General features: G+C 39.4%; 1 protein-coding gene across 3 annotated transcripts in view; it reads left to right on the top strand.

Moving 5' to 3' along the window:
- LOC101849804 (protein HIRA) overlaps positions 1-19866 on the top strand; it is a 34491-nt gene that overhangs the window by 2818 nt on the left and 11807 nt on the right. For 2 of the 3 annotated variants that reach the window (XM_013089560.2, XM_005110998.3), the window contains exons 2-17: positions 562-624; positions 1030-1140; positions 2553-2738; positions 3743-3838; positions 4296-4378; positions 4923-5000; positions 6059-6226; positions 7191-7235; positions 10487-10543; positions 11057-11127; positions 12226-12331; positions 13703-13909; positions 15155-15240; positions 15769-16000; positions 17197-17387; positions 18280-18471. In XM_013089560.2, the coding sequence (XP_012945014.1) occupies positions 562-624; positions 1030-1140; positions 2553-2738; positions 3743-3838; positions 4296-4378; positions 4923-5000; positions 6059-6226; positions 7191-7235; positions 10487-10543; positions 11057-11127; positions 12226-12331; positions 13703-13909; positions 15155-15240; positions 15769-16000; positions 17197-17387; positions 18280-18471 (1972 nt within the window). The remainder of the gene's footprint in view (positions 1-561; positions 625-1029; positions 1141-2552; positions 2739-3742; positions 3839-4295; positions 4379-4922; positions 5001-6058; positions 6227-7190; positions 7236-10486; positions 10544-11056; positions 11128-12225; positions 12332-13702; positions 13910-15154; positions 15241-15768; positions 16001-17196; positions 17388-18279; positions 18472-19866) is intronic. The other variant, XM_005110999.3, reaches the window with a different exon arrangement.

Raw genomic sequence — 19866 nt, forward strand, 5'->3', positions numbered from 1 at the left:
CTACCAACTGAAAATATTAGGTGTGTCCCGCGCGCTCATATGACCTTATGCAGTTGCGAGCGCCGTAAAACACTTTGCAAAAACAAAAAAAAGAGCATGTTTGATACCTAAGAATAATTGGGTTAAATACAACAATACTACGAGGCAGACTGATAATGGGAGCTAACAAGGGTATTGAATTGCTTATGATGTTGATGCAGTTACACGATATTTTAAGGAGAAAAAGAAAGCGACCTCCAACCCCCACCCCCTGGACATACAGACAGACTCTTCGTTCCAACATGTTAATTATTGTAGTGCTGGTGGAAGGTTATACACCTCATTCATATGCATTTGGTCAATATTTATGATGTGAATTGTTTCTGCTTTTCGAATGCTATTTTTTTTTCTTCGCACATAATAAAATGCGATTTTTGTAATTTCTGTTCACAGTTGCTTTTGATGATATGGAAAAAAAAGTTTGTCTTGTATGTAGAGCTGTAGCTGAAAAATGCCAGTCTTTATTTTTTTTTTAGGCTAACCAGTATAAAATATAACGTTCTGTTGCTTTTTTTGTTTCAGGTAAGCCTGTTTTCTCTGTGGACTTCCACCCTGATGGTTCAAGATTCGTCACTGGTGGACAGGGTAAGTTAGTGTAGCTTAATTTAAGAGTTTTGATGGTAAAACACAGAACAAGAGTTGTTATTTCTTCTTTTTTGCGGGCGGGGACTGAAAATATTTAGTATTATCATTAGATTTTAATTTTTATAGGAATATAAGCCATAGATTGTAATGCCTTTCTTTTTATGTTACCTAAATTGTCTTCCAGTAGCAGATGGTCAGTGGGTGGTTGGCGGGTGTTCTGGTGTGGTTTGCTTCTTCTTTCTTGTCAAATATCTATCGTCCTTATCTCTCCTCCTTTTTTGTGTTTGTTACTCTCTTGTAACATCTTTAATATTCAGCACTTATATGTCCTTATTGTGTTGCAAGTGTCGTAAAACACTTACTAAAACTAAAAGCAGATGGTCATGTGATAAAATATTTGTCCAGGTGAAGACTATGGCAAGATTGTCATCTGGAACATGGCGCCTGTACGGGATGAGAGCCTGGAGAATACTCAAGGAGTCCCCAAGATCTTGTGCCAGATGAACAACCACTATGGTGAGTAGACTGGGACAGAGTGGTACGGGGTTCCTGCGGCCTCCTTGAATTCAAGTAGTCCTTGAAAACTCCTTGAATTTGCATTCAAAGGAAAAATCTCCTTGAATTTGAGGAACCTCCTTGAAACTCCTTGAATTTCGCCAGATCGGACATAAACAAAATTTTTGTCAGAAAATGGAAAAACTACGATTCCTTTCGGACAAGTGTAGGCCTATCGGAAATATGCTTTCGACATGAATTTCTTGACTAAATCTCCTTGAATTTTAACAATTTCTCCTTGAACCTCCTTGAATTTGGTGGAAAGTTCATGGCAGGAACCCTGGTGGTAAATATTCCCTGTACATGACTGTATGAAAATTCCCTCATTACTCAAAGCAGTTCAGAAAATGTTATTTATGGTTTTATAAGGTTGCTATAAAGTACCCTCAGATTTCTATATTATATTTATGCACTATGTTTGTTTACTTAAATTTTCTGTTTTATGTTGATTAGATAAATGTGTTACAATAACAATGCAGTTACGAATGTTTGTACAGTGTGATGTGAAGTTTGCAGAAATTTGTGAGGCCGTAATGTCTTTTAATTCTTTTTATCTTTTACCCTAGAAATCTTTTTCAGGTTGTATGGACTCATGTCTTTCCTTAATTCATTTTGTTTTATCTAAAAAATTCTAGTACCCTTGAACTTGGAACTTACAATCCCACCACTTGTAATTGAATAAGAAACAATTGAAACCATGGATTCATATGAATATATTTGGTTTTTCAATCAATAACAAATTTACATGGCAAAATCACGTAAACGACATAGTTAAAAAGGTAAATCAGAGGCTGCACTTTCTGAGGAAACTTAGATCTTTCAATCTGAATCCATCCACCTTTCAGATATTCTACACCACCACAATAGAAACTTTGATAAATTTTGGTATCACTTGCTATGGTAGTATTTTTGGAAGGCCGCACATCATAAAAATAAACAAGTTGATGAGAGAGGCATCAAGAACAATTGGTAGAGACCTAAGTAACTTTGAGTATCTGCACAAAACAAACGTTCTAAAAAAGGCGGAAATAATCCTTAGTGACCTTTGCCACCCACTGACATCGGAATTTCAGTTATTCGACCTGCAGTAAACAATACGTTTCCAAAAAAGCAAGAACAGACAGATATAGAAATTCATTCGTACCAATTGCAGTGAGGTTACACAGTGCTACAAATGAAACACAGAGAGAGAGAGAGAGAGAATGTTTTGAGGAGCGGGTTGTTCCAGCACGTGGGACATGTATATACTAATGTCCTGTCTTGTTGTGCGTATGTGTTAGCGCACCTAACCTTTGTAGCGTCTGCTGCCATTGTTAACGATCCAAAAAAATTCTCCTTGCGAGATGTATAAAGATTGTCATTGTCATTCTCAGCCTGCGTCAATTGTGTACGCTGGTCTCACAACGGTAAGTTTTTAGCATCCGGCGGAGATGATAAGTTGGTGATGATATGGCAGACGAGCCGTGCAGCGGGTCCCTCGAAAGCATTCGGGTCAACTGGCAGTGTGGTCATCCATGAGCAGTGGCGGCCAGTGCATACTCTCAGGGCTCATTCAGGGGGTAAGTGTAGGATTTTTTTTCTTCTGTTTATGTAATACTGTTGAGAGAGTGAGTCTTGGTGTTTTCGCCCCTCTCTTTCACTTTAAACTAACCTTTGCGCAAGTTAAACATGTGGGTGGTTGGCATTGGTGTGGTTTACTCCTTCTTTCCTATCAAACATCTATCGTCCTGATCTGTCCTTCTTTTTTGTGTATGTAAGTTGCTCGCTTGCTAATAGCTCTATTCTTCGGCACTTATATGACCTCAGTGTTACAAGTGCAGTAAAACTCTTAATAAAACTTTAAAAAGTCAGACATATGCCTATCTCCTCTGCGGATACATTTAGTCATCATTGGACATTGACAGATGATCTATTATTATTAGTGTATAGTACTGCCAAAAGTAACTTGTGGAATCATGCTGAATGCTATGACAGTGAGGTTCATGAAACCCAATGGGAAAATATATTGCGACCTCAGTGCTTTCTTGCCGTATCTCTATTTTTTTAGCAGTGAAAATGTGACTTCTTCTTAAGCTCACTCTTTGTTATGAACTGTTTTCTCTGTTATTAAAACTGGAGATACGACAAGAAAGCAATGAGGTCGCTATATAGAGAGGGAGATGTAAGGTGATACTAAAAGAGAATGAAAAAGGAAGCGCACCATGGAATGTGCACATTAAGGCAATGTTTTCAGGTGTTAACATGAAGGAAAAAATGGAAGGTCAAGCTGCTTTCTTGTACACTTGTCTGAAAGTTCTTACAGAAGATGAAAAGATGTAAGGAATGGAAATGTGTTGGCGTGATGAAGAGGGGGGGGGGATGAGGGGATAGGTAAAAGGTACTTTTGCTATTTGTTTGAGTGGCATTATCCTTCCTATTAACTACCCTAATTTTGTTATCAGCTGTACCATTTCAAAACAGCCCTGAGTCTTGAAGTTTGTCTTGCATTTCTACTATTTTTCTATAATATGAACTGTCTGTAGATCTGAAGTTAATTCACTGTTTGCCCTTTGTTTCCCGGTAGATGTACTGGACTTGAACTGGTCCCCACAAGACATATGGCTGGCCACTTGCAGTGTTGACAACACAATCATTATCTGGAATGCTCTCAAATTTCCTGGTAAGATTTCATGTACAATGCTGTTATGATTTTAGAGTTTTGAGTAAAAAATGTATTCATTCAAACACCTCTTTGAGTAAAATCATCAGTTTGCCAGCCTTGTATAGATTCATAGTATTCTTGTGCTTAAAATCATAGTAGGTGTGTTTTCTTCTTAAAAATAAATTTAAATAACACTTATAAATCTTCATTCCTTGTTTTCTTTATATCAGTCTTGCAAACGAGTGAGTTGATCACAGACTTTGTCATGCCTTGTTATGTTTTTTATAATTTTTATTGCCCATGTCTTGATGAGGCATGAAGGAGATGGTGGCGATGGATTGGACGTACTCTCAGGAAGTCAGGCAGCTGCATAACAAGGAAAGTGTTGGATTGTAAAGCTTGCTGCTTTTCATTTTGCTATATGTGTTGCGATGTGTGATCAGTACTTTTTGTAATTTTCGTTTTTGTTTTTCAGAACAAGTGGCCACTCTTCGGGGTCACAGTGGGATGGTCAAAGGTGTAACCTGGGACCCTGTGGGAAAATATCTTGCTACTCAGGTATGTTTACTGTTCTCTCTGTTTTGGAAGGGGGGGTTCTTTCATGCTTTGTCTTTGCACCGTAAATAGATGTCATCGCTGGTACTGATGAAGACATTTTGTTGTATATCTCAAATAAAACTTTTTCATGTCAATCTTTGCTTGTACTCTTTGTATTCTAGCCATAGAAATGGTGTCCAACGTCCAGTGATATTGACATTGTCACTGGCAATATTGAAAACATTTTATTTTTTTTGTGTGTGTGTGTCTCAAATAGAAGAGTGAATCACCCTGTATCTTTGAAAGCTCAGTCTGTTGCTCTTAATTGTGTATTGTATTTTAATTTGTTTTGGTTTCCCTTTCACCCAGTGGGTGGCTGGCGGGTGCTCTGGTGTGGTATGCTTCTTTTTTCCTATCAAACATCTATTGTCTTTATCTCCCCTACTTTTGTTTTGTGTTTGTTACTCTCTTGTAACACCTCTAATCTTCGACACTTATATATGACCTTGTTGTGTTGAAAGTGCCATGAAACACTTACTAAAACTACACCTTTCGCCCACACAAGTCTGATGATCGCACTGTGCGGGTTTGGAGGACGATGGATTGGCAGCAAGAGTCAGTGATCACAGAACCATTCAAAGAGGTACAAAATGTAGCTTTTACCGCAAAATTAAACATGTTATAACACAGTGGGATCGGATGCTTATTCATTTGGGGGGGGGGGGGGGGGGGATAAAAATTGTAGTTCCTGTTGCTATACTTGATGAAAGCTGTTTTGTATTCCATTTTGAAAGTAGAACTCAATATAAATTTTTTGTTGACTATAACTTTTTCCAAATGACGATGATTTATCTTTTGTGATGTTTGTTTACAGTGATAACATTGGTGACTGGCAAAGTAAAAATATTTTTTGAGAAAAGTGTTATTTAATTATACTTTTTAAAATGACGACATAGTTTTGCTGTTGAGACTTATTCACATGACACTGATCAGCATGTTTGGGAAATAGTTGATGGTAACAGGGCTGTCATTATGTGCTGTAGACTTACTGCTGATGCTTCAGCTTCTGTGTAATGTGTTATTGAAATGATTCTGAGATACAATGCCCCCAGGGCAGTGCTACTGACTGAAGTGACTTTAAGCCATTCCCAAAGGGGGGGGGGGGGATATTAACATGTTCTTATGCACAGTTGAGTTGTAAATGGGCTGATTTATCAATGTCATGCTCATTCTGTGCCGGAACAACATAGGGGGAACTGTTACTTTTTCTTTCCTCTTCCTTGCTTTCATCATTTTCCTCTACTTCTTTTGTATAGTTGTCACTCTCTTGTGAACTGATTTCCGGGATGCCTTGATTGTCGAAGCAGACTTTGTGCTGTTGAGGCTAGAGGGATGAGCAGAGTAAGCCTGATTCCCCGTTTGGACTTCTCTGTTGACATCCGCCCCTTGGCGCTCGTATGACCTTATGCGGTTGCGAGCATCGTAAAACCTTACTAAGTGGGTGGTTGGCGGGTGCTCTGGTGTGGTTTGCTCCTTCTTTCCTATCAAACATGTATCATCCTGATCTCTCCTCCTTTTTTTAAATGTTTGTTACTCTCTTGTAACACCTCTAATCTTCGGCACTTATATCCTTATTGTGTGCAAGTGCCGTAAAACTCTTACTAAATCTAAACAAGCGATACAATGTTGCCGTTTCCCCAGTGTGGTGGGACGACTCACTCGCTGCGACTGAACTGGTCACCAGACGGTCATCACGTGGTATCTGCTCATGCCATGAACAACTCGGGCCCCACGGCTCAGATCATCGAGCGACAGGGCTTCAAGGCCACTCTGGACTTTGTTGGTCACCGCAAGGCTGTCACTGTGGTGGTGAGTGCATTTGTTGGGACTGAGGCTCACTCAAACATTGTTTTACTACGTGTGCAGTTGTGCTTTAGATGTTGCCAATGGAGGTTGCTTTTGATATTGCTTGTTCGAATTCTTCAGAGTTCCATGAGAGATTGTATAGTTCAAGATGTATCCTGTCTTGAAAAAGGAATATTCAGACAATTAATATTAATGTGGTCTGGTTCTGATAACAATTTTTCTTTCCTTTCTCAAGAAGAGGTTATTTCCGAACCATCTTTGCTCTGTGTACAAGACCTGTCACTCCCTATGAATATTATCAAACGCAAGATGATATAGATGTCTGTGCCAGCACTGTTTAAATCTTATTTTTTGTTTATTTATTTATTTTTTTGTATCTCAAAATGAAGTACTAAAAAAATAGTTGACATAGGAATTCCAACATTGCTCAGAACCTAATGAAACTGAAACTTCACTACTATTGACATATAAGTAAATAATACCCCATGACTCTCTCAAAAAACATACTTAGGAAGCAAAAGTAGAATGCAAGAGAGGTAAGGGGAGACCTAATAAAAGGTGGTAAAAAGACATATATAAGAAACATGGCTGGAGCCAAAACAACTCAGGCAGGTAGAATGGCAAGAGACAGTGTTGTATTCCCGAAAGGTCTGAGAAACGACATCCAACTTCTAAGAAATCTATAAAAAAAAGAAGATCTCAAATAGAGGGGTAACACATCTTGAGGTGTGCAATCTTTGATTTCCTATTGTTATGATGAGCCTGTTTGGTACTGATTTTTTAAAATAAATTTCCAAAGTATGTCGGATTTGTTGTGCCATGAAATTGTGGTTTGCCTTTTTTCATTAATTTTACCAAATGTGATTGTCCCTTCAAATTTGTTAAATAGAGGGACCCACCACAATTTTCTGAACTTCTTTAACAAAGTTATTTCGTTTTCTTTTTCTTTTTCTTTTCTTGTTACCAGCGATTCAACCCAAACATGTTCACAAAGTCATCAAAAGGAGATAAGGTTGGTTATCTTTGTTTATTTACTTTTTTTTCCACGTATGTACAAAAAAATTATACGTTTGATATATGTAATGCATTGTAGTGAAATCAGGCGCTCGTCAAAATAATTAAATCGGAAAAATCTGCATATTTCCGCCAGTTTAACCACTTTTATCGAATTTTTTTTTTGACTCAACGCCTTTAAGGGTAGGTTGCAGTTAATATTTCTAACTTTGTTTTTAATACATTCCAGCATCATTCAGAGTTTTGGGGTTCAAAATATGACAAAACTCCCATTCTGTTTGGAGAGGGTAGACACGCCCATCTGAATTTCTATCACCTGTAGGCCTGGACCTACCAACATTACCTGTTGAGGGTCCTGCATCACCACTAGATCTAACACACGAAGAAATACGACCAGCTGGAACTGGAACATTTATGAATCTATGTCACTATCAGGCTCTACATCAGACAAAATATTGTCTAGATAGAACCAATTGTTGTCACTACAATCTTTAAGCTCTTCACCTGAATCAGAGGCGTAGATCTAGCGATCTGGGAACGCTGAAGCCATGGAAGAATAAAAAATGTCCAAAAAAAACCTTCACAGCTCAAGAAACACGCTAAAAAATTTGAAGCGCTACATCAATGATTCAGCTATCGCATAGAGTGATTTCCCTTGATATTTACTTCCGTGGAGAATTCCGTTCGTTGTTTAGTGTATCCGGTCGAGTCGTCGATTTTACGCCGGCAGTACTGAACGGAAATTCCAGGCTGGTACTGTAAATGTTTATGTGTCCTGCGTGCTCATGTGACCTTATGCAGTTGCAAGCACCATAAAACACTTATCTTCCTAGTGAAGCGTTTTTTGATACTTGAAACGTCTTAAGAGATATTGAGGGTAATGTAATAGCTATTGCTTGACTCTGTTAATTTTTGCATTTTCGCATCAACTGAAGCACTCGAAACAGCATTTTTCAAAATTGGTGGAAGATATTTTTTTTTAAAGCCTCATTAGGATTACAGAAAATTCATAATTTTCTAGAGAATTTATTGACTTGTATAAAGACAATGAATCTTTTGTCAATGTTCCCAATTCTTTTATATCTAACTTGCTGGGCCCCCTTTCGATGAAAGAAATTATATTTACACTACTGGAATGGAGCAATAAATCTTGAGAGGTGCAAAAAATTAGAACGTTTAGATCTATACTCTCAAAACAAAATGCGCCTCACGAAATATCACTCTCGGCACTTCCGCTCTGAAGGACAGCTACGCAGATTTGTTTCGTTTCTCAGTGGAATAATCACAAAGGCCAAAGAAGGACGGGAACTTTTTGTCAAATATATTTTTCTAAATTTAGAAAATGAATGAATAAAAAATTGGGCTCTGTCATGGGGACCTACCTATCTTTTTGTAGGTACTTACCAACTTTCAACTCTGTAGCTGTCGTAGTTTTATGTGTTTCTGAGTTGCCAAATATATAGTAGATTCTAAAAAAAAAAAAAGACCTCCAACATACAGAAGGTAGTGATGCAACAGAGTGGTCAATTTAGTGATAGTATCAACTGAAAAAATGAAATTAAGGGAAATGTTGTCAAAAACAGGCAACTCCACCTTGCCAACCATACATTGCTGAAGGACCTCTTTGTTCCTAATCAGTCTCTCTTCCTGGGCAGTAGAGAGGTCTGCCAGTCCATTTTTCCTCCTCTTAAAGATGGTTACTTTCCTGCTTTTTCTAAGCCACACCCTCTACGACAGTCTCTGTCCCCTCTCTTTGGGTACAGCCCCTTCTGGTGCCACTGTTCATGGTTTGGCCTGAGACCTGCAACTTCAGAAACCGCTTAAACGTTTCGGTGCCAGGGGCGCCAAAACAATGTAAATTTTCGCTGTCTATGAACTCTCAAGCTATGGAAGTCTCCAAACTCTGTCTAATTTTACTTCTAAAACCAGGCGACCTCCACCACCTTCAGTTGCAATATCTCGACTTTTATTCAAGATAGATGCATATTTTTTCCTCCAAAGCAAGACAAACGAACAAACTCTAAGATGATACCAATAACTGTACAAGCTAAAAAAAAAAGACGAGCACATGATTCCACCTTGTCATGACACATGTTGTTCTGTGTTGATGCAAGTCTATGCTATGTTGATTAAAAAGAAATGTTTGTTGTATTTCCTTTCTGGGTCTTTTGTGCGCCAGTTTTTCATGTTTGCTTGTGCTCCTTTGGTCTGCCAGGTAAATTATGCTTCATATTCCTCACCGGTGGGTTGTTGGCAGGTGCTCTAGTGGGGTTTTCTTCTTCTTTCCTATCAAACATCTATCATCCTGATCTCTCCTCCTTCTTTTTTGTGTTTGTTACCCCCTTGTAACACCTCTAATCTTCAACACTTATATGCTGCTCACCTTTCTAGCCCCGACAGCACAAAGTCTGCTTCAACAATCAAGGAACCCCGGAAATAGCAGTTCACAAGAGAGTGCCAAACATACAAAAGAAGTATAGGTAAAATAATGATAGTGTGGACGAGGAAAGAAAAAGCAGCAGTTCTCCCTGTTGTTCCAGCACAGTATGAACATGACATTGATAAATCAGCCCGTTTACAATTCTACTGTGCATAAGAACTTATTAATATCCCTCCTTTGGAAATGGCCTAAAGACACTTCAGTCAGTAGCACTACCCGGGGGGGGGGTGTTGATATTGAGAAATAGCTTCTCATAAAAGTGTCGGATTTCAATGACTGGAAATTGTTATCAGAATCTCTGTCAATGAACAAAGATGCTCCGTTTGTTAGAACTGGCCAGTCCCTGTGTACTGCAGTCGGTTTTCATGTTCTAAAAAAACCTCCTCAGCTGCCAGTGACCTCATTAGGATGTGCAGAATTAATGCACCATCGAATATACTCTAACAACCACCCGTCCAAGACAATCACCTGTATACATAATAATATACCTGTATACATAATAATATACCTGTACAAATGACCACTTCCCACTCCCCTCCCGTGGTGGATTAAATTGTTCATTTTAATGACACACTCCAAGTTGTCCACCTGTCTAAGACAACCACTTTTCTCCTCATCAAGGAGTTGGTGTCTAGGACAGGTTTGACTGCATTTGGAATACCTTATCTTTTGTGACAGGTCAGAGGGTGGAGCTGTTCCTTTTGGGGTAATGAGTTGTGAGTATGATCGGGCTGTTTTTTTATGTTTGGTATTTTATTTTTTTATTGAAGTTCTCTAATGTTTGACTGTTTTTTGTGTGTTTTTTTCAGTCCCAGCCCTACTCTTGTTGTGCTGTTGGCAGCAAGGACAGATCTGTTTCCATTTGGGTGAGCACCAAATTTTGACATGTGTTTCCTTACTTCAAAGGTGTAGAGCCAAATTTAAAAAAAAAGATTTGATAAATATTGCTCAAAAGGTAGAAAAACTTTGATTTCTTTCATTTCATTATTTTGGCGAATGCCTAATTTTACCACAATGCCTGTCGCATGTACTAATGCAGCTTACCTCAAATTTTGGTAGCCAAAGGATACTAAAATATTCTAAAAAAAACACTGAAACCCTAACGTTAACCTATCTTACTTTTTGTCTGGCTCAACAGCCATTTGTAGATGGTTGGAGGGCGCAACTGGAAGGTCCTACTTTTTTACTTTCCCGCTGTTGTTTCTGTCTGACCTTTTCCCAGCACTGAATGACCATTATTGCGTCGATGTGCTTCTCTTTACTCAAACAAGCAAACAAACGAACAACAGCCATCCAAGTGTCGCTCGATGTGTTTCTCTTTTCATGAACAAACAAGAAAATAAAATGATAAAATGTGTCTCTCTCTCTATCTCTTACAGCTGACCTGTTTGAAAAGACCTCTGGTGGTGATGCATGATTTGTTTGAAAATTCCGTCCTAGATTTATCATGGTGAGTTAGTCATGAGTTAGCTTGGTCCAATACTCCTGTCTCTCTCTTATGAAAAACAGTTATGTTGCTTTCTGTTATAACCACAATTTATTGTCTTGATTGTTTACAGGTGAGGAGTACATGGGAATAACCGGTATAGTCACAAACTGGAAATTGTTAGGGTGTCAATTTTAAAAGCTTGTGGACTCATAAATAACTTCATATTTGTTTAACTGGTGGTTTATTGTTATGTTTGTTGAATGGGAAGTCTAGCAACAATAATCAACCAACAGTTGAACTGAAATACAGTTATGAGTCTACAAATGTTCAAAATTGATACCCTCATGATTTTCAGTTTGTGACTATTCACGATTTTCCAATGGACTCCTCAGTTGTAAATCTGTAAAACCATTTTTAGCTGTGGGCTGTTGTTGTTTTTTTTGGAGGGGGGATTGTTTGTTTGTTTGTTTTTGTTTTGTTTACTGAAAAAGAAATTCAAAGAGTAGTAGGAGTGAATGCATTCTGATTTATACTGACCAGTAAAAGTTTGTAGTAATAATTATTTTAATAATATTATTATTATTATTATTATTATTATTGTATTTATATAACGTGTATCCATGCACTACAACATACTCTATGTGCTCTTCAACTCTAATTACCCCAGTACACCATAGAACACTCAAGAAACATTCTTGACTTTCTGGGAAGCGTACAGTAAATCTTGTTCATTTGAAAGGTAGCTTTGTTGTCTGATGAGCAAAATCATGTAAAAAAGAACAAAAATATGTGAGTTAAATGGAAGTCTGTACTAGTGCTGATTTGAACCTCGATTAATTTATGTTTTTGTTCAAATCTTCATTTTTTAAGAATAATATTATCTAACAATATACTCCAATGTTACTGGATAAACGAGAACTTTCTCCTCTCTCTCTCTCTCTTTTTCTCTCTCTCTCTCTCTCTCTCTCTCTCTCTGTCTCTCCCTCTGTCTGTCTGTTTCAGTCAGTCAGTCTGTCTGTCTGCCTGCCTGTCTCCCTCTCTTTCTCTCTCTTTCTCTCTCTCTCTCTCAATTGTATTTCATCTACATTCTGCATTACTTTCCATCTCTACGTGTCACAGGAGTCTTAGTGGCCTTGAACTACTTATCTGCTCCATTGATGGCACTGTCGGCTTTCTTGAGTTCTCAGCGGAGGAAATTGGCTGGGCTCTCACCAAAGAAGACATGGTAAGTTGGGCAGAAGGCTTTAGTTGGCGTAGAATTTTTTGGTAGATGTACCAAATGCAGAAACGAGTGAAGTTTTTTTTTCTTTTTTTTTTTCTATGAGGCCATGGTAATATTCATAGCTTGTCCTGATTGGTTTAAACATTCAATGTGTGTAGGTGATTTGCGGGTGCTCTTGTGTAGTTTGCTCCTTCTTTCATATCATACATCTGTTGTCCTTATCTCTATTTCTCCTTGTCTGGGGGCTCTCGTCACCTAGGGGTTAAGGTCCTCTCTTTCAAAGGTCCCGCGTTCGAATCCAGGTAGGGACGGAAATTTTTTTTTCGTTATAATAGTCTCCTTTCATCTCCTTTCCTGCTCTCTAGCAATGTTTTGTCGTCCGCTTTCATCACCACTTTCTGCCCCCCCTCACCTCCTTTGCCCCCTCCTCTGGGCTCCTGACTCTTTCTGCAGCCTTTCTACAGCTACTCCCTGGCTCCTTCTTGCTGTCTTTCAGCCACACCCCTGATGTTCTGGTAGGAAAGATCTACACCTAGCCTTCTCGGACAAGGGCGAAAAATTTCAGAGGTCCCGTGTGCAAGTTGCGCACATCAAAGATCCCTGGTCTAAAATCAATAAGAGTAGACTTCGGCCGTGACCCAGGCAAAATTCAAAATTTCCTACCAACTGAAAATGTTTAATGTGTCCTGCACGCTCATATGACCTTATGCAGTTGCGAGCGCCGTAAAACACTTACCATCTCTTTGTCTTTGTATGTTACTCTGTAGTAACACCTAATCTTTGACAAAGTATGTGACCTATTTGTGTTGCAAGTGCTGAAAATTTCTCGCACTAAAACATAACTAAACATTCAATGAGTGCTCAGGTTATATCATATGGCTGTCAGTGGGAGGTCACTCTGTTCTAAAAATTGGGACATTGCCGTTTTCATTACAGCTCTAGTACCAGACTGCAGCCATCTGTCTCAGGTGCGATTGCTGCAACAATGTCCTCTTACAGAGAGAGAGAGAGAGAGACAGACAGACAGACAGACAGACAGAGACAGAGGGAGAGAGACCAGAAATTTCCCTTTGAAGTTTTAGTTTTAGTGAGAGTTTTACGGCACTGGCAACACAATAAGGTCATAAAAGTGCCTAAATTCTCCATTGAAGTTGAAGTCAATATATTTCAAGCATAGGCAAATTTGACAGTGATTTTAAGGGTAGGTAGGTAGCAGATGAAATTCCTTACTTTATTAATATAACATTCAACAACATACATAGAGATCATAAAACAGTCGAGGGGTTCAAAATGAAAGACAAATAAATTGTAAAATATAATCATTCTTTCTTTGTGGGTTTAGAAAAAATGTTCCATGTTTTTTTTCTCCCTCAGACTGGTCTGCTGGAGTCTGTCTATGGCAAAAGCATATCCCTCAATATGGCTACTAGTGTTGGGTCCCAAATCATCGAGTCGGCAGCCATGTTGAATCTTCAGGAGCAGCAGAAGAGCAAGGAGGCAAAGGTCATCGCCATGACGCCCACCAAAAACAGCAACATGTCCTCGCAGATGTCAGCCAGTGGAGACAACACTCCTTTCAAGGTCATCATTGAAAGCTGAGAATAAATTCTCTGGGGTCTTTGCCAAATTTGTATCAAGGCTTCAAGTTTACTTTTAATTTTTGCCTTGTTCACCTTCGTATGACTGCGCCTAAAACAAAATGAAATCACTGGGTTTAATCTTTTCAGATTTCTGCATACGGGTCTAAAATTTGGATGACCAACAGAATCTTAAAAAGCCCGTTCATGAAGGTCGCTGCAAATTAAGGTTCCGAAACGTTTTCTTTGATTAAACCTAAAGCGGGTTTAAAAAAATAGGGAAATTAAAGCATGCGCCTAAAGACTTAAAAGTTGACGTATTTTCCTCAACACCGCATTTTAACTCTCGCCCAAGAAACACGATTTAAGAGACGGTGTGAGTAATTTTCGAGACCTGTTGAGCACACGGAGACGTCTAGACAGCCAGGGAATGAAATCTCCAAGCTTACACTGACATGTAGGGGCAGGGCTGTGTCGCTATCTCAAAATGAGCAATTTGCTGACAAAGTTACTGTAAGTCATTTATTTTAGTGGTCCTATTTATGTATCCAATGAACAGTCAGGTGAAAGTGAACAAGCTATTATAGAGCTTTTTTCGCTGTACATGATTTGATTTTGGAAGCCTCATCGTATCTTTTTTCACTGTTGGGGGTGATTTACAACACCCCCATCTCTCCTCTCTCCTCTCTCTCTCTCTCTGTCTCTCTCTCTCTCTCTCTCTCTCTCTCTCTCTCTCTCTCTCTCTCTCTCTCTCTCTCTCTCTTTCTCTCTCTCTCTCTCTCTTTCCCTCTCTCTCCTTGAAATCCCTCTCTCCTGTCTCCCTTTCCTTCTCTCATGGTTATAGTATCCTCAACTTTTCCCTAAAAATTCGCTTTAAGTTTAGTGCGAGTAGATTCATTTGCTGAGGGTAATCCCAGTACGGCATGCCCAGCAAAATGTTTTGCCTATTGTCAGTAAAGCGGTTTGTAGAAGACCAGCCAAGATAAACCTTGTAAAGTCATGCAAAGTCAGTCTTACAATTTTCATTTATGTTCGCTCGGCATCAATGAGAACCTTCCGAGATCGTGGTCTCAAATGATATATCCAACTATACAGTTATCTGTTAATGAATTATGTAAAAATATAAAGTTGGGTTCAGTGCATCGTATCTTATCATTTCATAGTTTAAGTTTCATCAAACTCCCAGGAGGTGAAAGGTTATCAGAATAAGGAAGTTTCTTTAACTTTTTGTTTTTGTGCATGTTCTCAGCCTGTGGATAAGCAAATTGAGACGCGCACGGCTGATGGAAGGAGAAGGATCACTCCGATATTTTTGGCTCCGCAGCCAGAATTTGGGTAAGTTGTCTTCATTTATTTTTTTTGAAAGTTTAGTTTTCGTTTGGGGCCAGTGAGGTTCATTGGTGCCTTACTTGGCCTGTTTTTCTATTTTCTTGGCATGGTAGGTAGGAGATAACACAGAATTACCTTCCAGACTAAGTGTGGTGTGGTAGGTTTTGCATCCCATCTCCCTTCTCCCTTACACCCCCCCCCCCTATCCCGACCAACCCGTCTCCCTTTCTATGCCTTCAGCAGGTAAATAATGGGAGCTGGATCCCTACTAAGATGGATTAAGGAAGATTTTGCTTATCTCCTTTAGCGTTTGTTTAAGAAAATTGATATTAAATATACCCTTTTATATGATCAATTGTGTATTACGCCCCCTCTTGTACCAATGCTGAAACAATCCAGTTTTGGGTTATTAATATTCCTATAGAAAAGTCAGATATGACAGAGACAGATGATGTCAGAAATTCTCCTCCTTTCTCCCGTTTCCCCGAGATGTTCGAAAACATTTCCGTAATCATGTGACTCTTCGTCCCACAGGGAAGTTCCTTTGCCATTCACGTCCAACTCTAACATCGGTTTCCACTCATCGTCGGAGAAGAGCAAAATTGTTGTGGAGAAGCAGAACAGAGTGACTGCCCCTGGCATGCTGTCGCCGTCGTCGGGTTCCAAATCGATGCCGTCGCCTCCCATAAGTGCACTTGCTGCAGCAGCGGTGGCAGCAGGAGCAGCAGTGAGGGATGCACTGAGCTCTTCATCGCAACATGCGCAGGTAAGAGGGAACGATTGTCCTTTCTTTTATCAGGAAAGCAATTGTTTTTTCCTCTCCCCGCCCCTCCCAATCATTTTCACTGAAAGAAAGTTTTAAGAACAGTTACTATTCTCAGCATTTATTTTCTGTTTAACCCAATAAGAGTTGTGTGTTTTCATTGTCCTTTTGTTGGCAAATGCAACTTCATAAATTCTTAATTGTTTTCACAAAATCCCTTTTGTATCCTTTCTCGTTTCTTTATGGGTGCCACACTGGGATTTGAATGGCGGCTGAAGCCTACTCTTATCAATTTTAGACCACCAAGGGATCTTTATCATGCGCAACTTACACACTGGATCTCCGAGATTTTTCGCTCTTGTCCGAGAAGGCTATTGCCTCCGTCTGTCCCCGTCTCTGCTACAATGAAATGGGTGGTTGGCGGGTTCTCTGGTGTGGTTTGATACTTCTGTCCTATCATCCATATATCCTCTTTATCTCTCCTACTTCTTTTTTATGTATGATACCCTCTTGTAATATCTCTAATCTTCAGCACTTATATGACCTATTTTGTGTTGCAAGTGCTGTAAAACTATTACTAAAAACTGAACTAAACTGCTACAAGGAACTACTTCATGAAGTTATGGACCTCTGTTGGATTTTACATTGTTAGTGTACAATGTTTTTAAACATCAGTTTCCTGTTCTTCCAGAATATGTAATGAAAGTATTTAAATTTTAAAGAGTTGCACAATAAATGCTTTGTTGTTAGGGCTGGGTACAAAATGTTCTAGTGGGGGGGAGAAAAGGGGTCCTTGACACCCTATCGAAGAAGGTTTGCCTTGGTCATATGGTCGCTTTTAAGGACAAGGGGGCTAACCCAGATTTTGGGGGTTTCCAGAAATCTTGTTGCCCTACCTATAGAAGAAGTTACATTTCATTGGCGTGTATATTTGTTTGGTTATAGAAAAAACCCTCATCTTTTAAAGATAGATTTCATAGGTCCAAAAATTTTACTTCCGATTTTCTGTAAACAGTATTTTTCGGGATAGCCCCCTTGTGCTTAAAAACAACCATATTATTACACATTTTATGGCCAATTTTCTATCTGTTGATTACTAAAACATATGTTGGTAGGTGGGCAGCCCTGCATACTCGTTTCATGTCTAATGGTGTCACTCCCTTATTTTCTGTTTCTCAAACTTTCATGAAATGTTACAGTCATTGAAGGCTGGTGGGGAGGCTGTGCTGGAGAAGGCACAGGCCAAGGTGGGTCCAGAAGGCACGCCGGAGAAGACAGCTCTCAAAGTGTTGCAGGCTGCCAATGAGACGACTCCAGAGAAGACACCAATGACGACGACCTCAAACAAATTGTTGCTGTCTGCGGCAAGTCAAGAGCGGAGCTCCCCCCAGTGAGTGGTGGCTGGTTTGTTTGTTTGTTTATGTTTGTTTGTTCTCTTGACTGGGTTGTTTGTTTGATTGATTGTTTGTTCACCTGGCTGGTTGGTTTGTTTGTTTGTTCACTTGGCTGGTTTGTTTGATCATTTGTTCGTTTGTGTGTTTGTTCATTTGTTTGTTTGAGTTACGAGAAAACTCATTGCGGTGATAATGTTCTTTATGTCATGAGAAAAAGCCAGATGAAAGAGAACAGTGGAAAGAAAACAAAGGAGAAGGATTTCTTTGAGATGCCCATTGATCACCCAAATCGACTGAAGGGAGAGTGGCAGGGATTACAGTTTGCTTGTAGTTCTTTGGTAGTTCTTGGCTTTTGCTCCTTCTTTCCCCATCTCTTTCTCTTTTCGTCATCTGACTGATGCACCGTCATGGAAGCTATGAGCTTCCATTTGTGGCCATCGTGGTCTCATTGCTTTTGTTGTTGCATAGAATGACACGGAAGTAGGAGACTTTTAACAGTCGCATCAACGGTAGGTTTTTTTTATTATACAATAGAAACAAACTTTATTAGTGTCTGTTAAGCCTTTCTGCTCCAAACAAGGTGTGTCGTGGATGAAGTTGTTTTGACTGTCAAACACAAAGAAAGCAGTGTAGTTTGAGTTTTGCAGAAAGTCCAAAGTTAGCGAAAATTATTTTTGGATGTTGTAAAGTTGTTACATACATGAGACACGTGAAAATGCTGACTTTTGCAATGTTGTTTTGATTGTTGAGTTGCGCAGTAGTATTTGAGTACACAGTAATTTTCTCATTGCTCCATTTGTTTTTTAATGCGCAAAAGGGTATTTTAGAAAGAAAAAAAGAGGTCAGGATGTGAATTGACATGAATTTTGCGCTTCATTTTGTGAACAGGGTGGAAAAAGTTTCATCGAGTGAGAAATCGGACAAGTCATCAGTGGCATCTCCCGTCGTGCCCGAAAAGTCAAAGGCTGGGGAAAAGGTCAAGGACTCTGTGGGGAAAGACTCTGCCAAGGACAAGGTCAAGACAAAGTTGCCGTCAGGTCTGAGCCTCAAGAGGAAGCTTGGGGAGGACAAGAGGTATAGGTACATGTCAATGTCCACGGTGATGGACGCTTTGCTGCTGCTTTCATTATTATCGAGGTACCGTAGTAAGACCTCAGCGTATTGTGCCTTATCGGATCGGTTATGACATATGTTGTAGTTATGACTTGCTGTTGCCTTGCTCTAATAGGGAAGGTTTCCTAGGAACTTGAGGCCTAGAAAAATATAACGGTAGCAAGCTGTTCAACTGTTCCAAACTGAACAAAACGAAAATTTTTCAAGAGAGAAAAACTTTCATTAAAAAATTTTTTTTTACTGCATTATGTATCTTTTCTGACTTCTTTCAACATTTAGAATTTTGATTTTGACAAAACATGTCTTGAGCATGCGCAGCAAGTATCACTGTAATTTTTTAAGATTTTCAAAAACGTTTGGTTTAGTAAATCTGAACAGCGGGCTGATGAACTGCGGAAGTATTGCAGTGTGTTTGCAGTATCGGAGTAAGGCACATACGCTGCAGGTTTTACTTTAATATAACGACACTGGAATCTGATGTTTGTTTACCGTCGCCCAGAGCTAAGAAACCTAACTTTTTTTGTGATATTAGCTTTGATTGACTTGAGCAACATGGCGAGACGGGGGGTAGGGGGTTGGGGGGAGTGCACGTGGGCCACCACAGTGCAACAAAATTGATTGAATTGGTCTATGTATAAAAAAGATGAAAGCCTATTTTTGTGGTCCATAATGCCAATCAGAGACTGAAGACTCATGAAGTAGGTGTGCTTTTAGCTCAGGTGATGCCATGCTGGGTTATGGCACCGATGACCCAAGTTTGAATCCCTAATGGGATGTTCCTGAATTTTGGTAGATCTGAGAGTTTTCAAGGCTCTCCGCTCATTTGGCTGGGTTTTGACAGTGATGGATGTCAAATTTGGGAGGTCTTGTGTCTTACATAGCCTGACCTTATCACCACATGGCATTGGACAGAAGGGCAAGGGCTCAGCTGTTGCTGGATCAAAAACAAATAACCTGACCTTGTTTTAAAGGGGTGTTAATAAAGCAATGTGGTTATGATTGACTGCGGTGTTGCATTGCTTTGGAAGAAATTTGCGTAGCCTTAAACGAAAATAAAAGTGGTTTGGAGAAACATTTCTGGCGGTGTCTGAGTGTTGGATTCTGGTGTTGGTATATTATATTTCCCTTAGCCTCCTTCAACCCTTGCCTAGCTGATCCCACCCGCTGCTGAGCATGGGCACCCTCACTCACTAGCACGCTGTTGATCTCTGACTTCACTCGGCGGGTGGGATTGTTTTTTATTTTGTTTTAGAATAGTTTTACGGCACTTACAATACAGTAAGGTCATATAAGTGCTGAAGATTAGAGGTGTTATAAGAGAGTAACAAACATTTAAAAAAAGAAGGAAGTTGTTCTTTTTAG

Source organism: Aplysia californica, unplaced genomic scaffold (genome assembly GCF_000002075.1).
Source record: "Aplysia californica isolate F4 #8 unplaced genomic scaffold, AplCal3.0 scaffold00983, whole genome shotgun sequence".
In the NCBI taxonomy this organism is placed as follows: Eukaryota; Metazoa; Mollusca; class Gastropoda; order Aplysiida; family Aplysiidae; genus Aplysia; species Aplysia californica.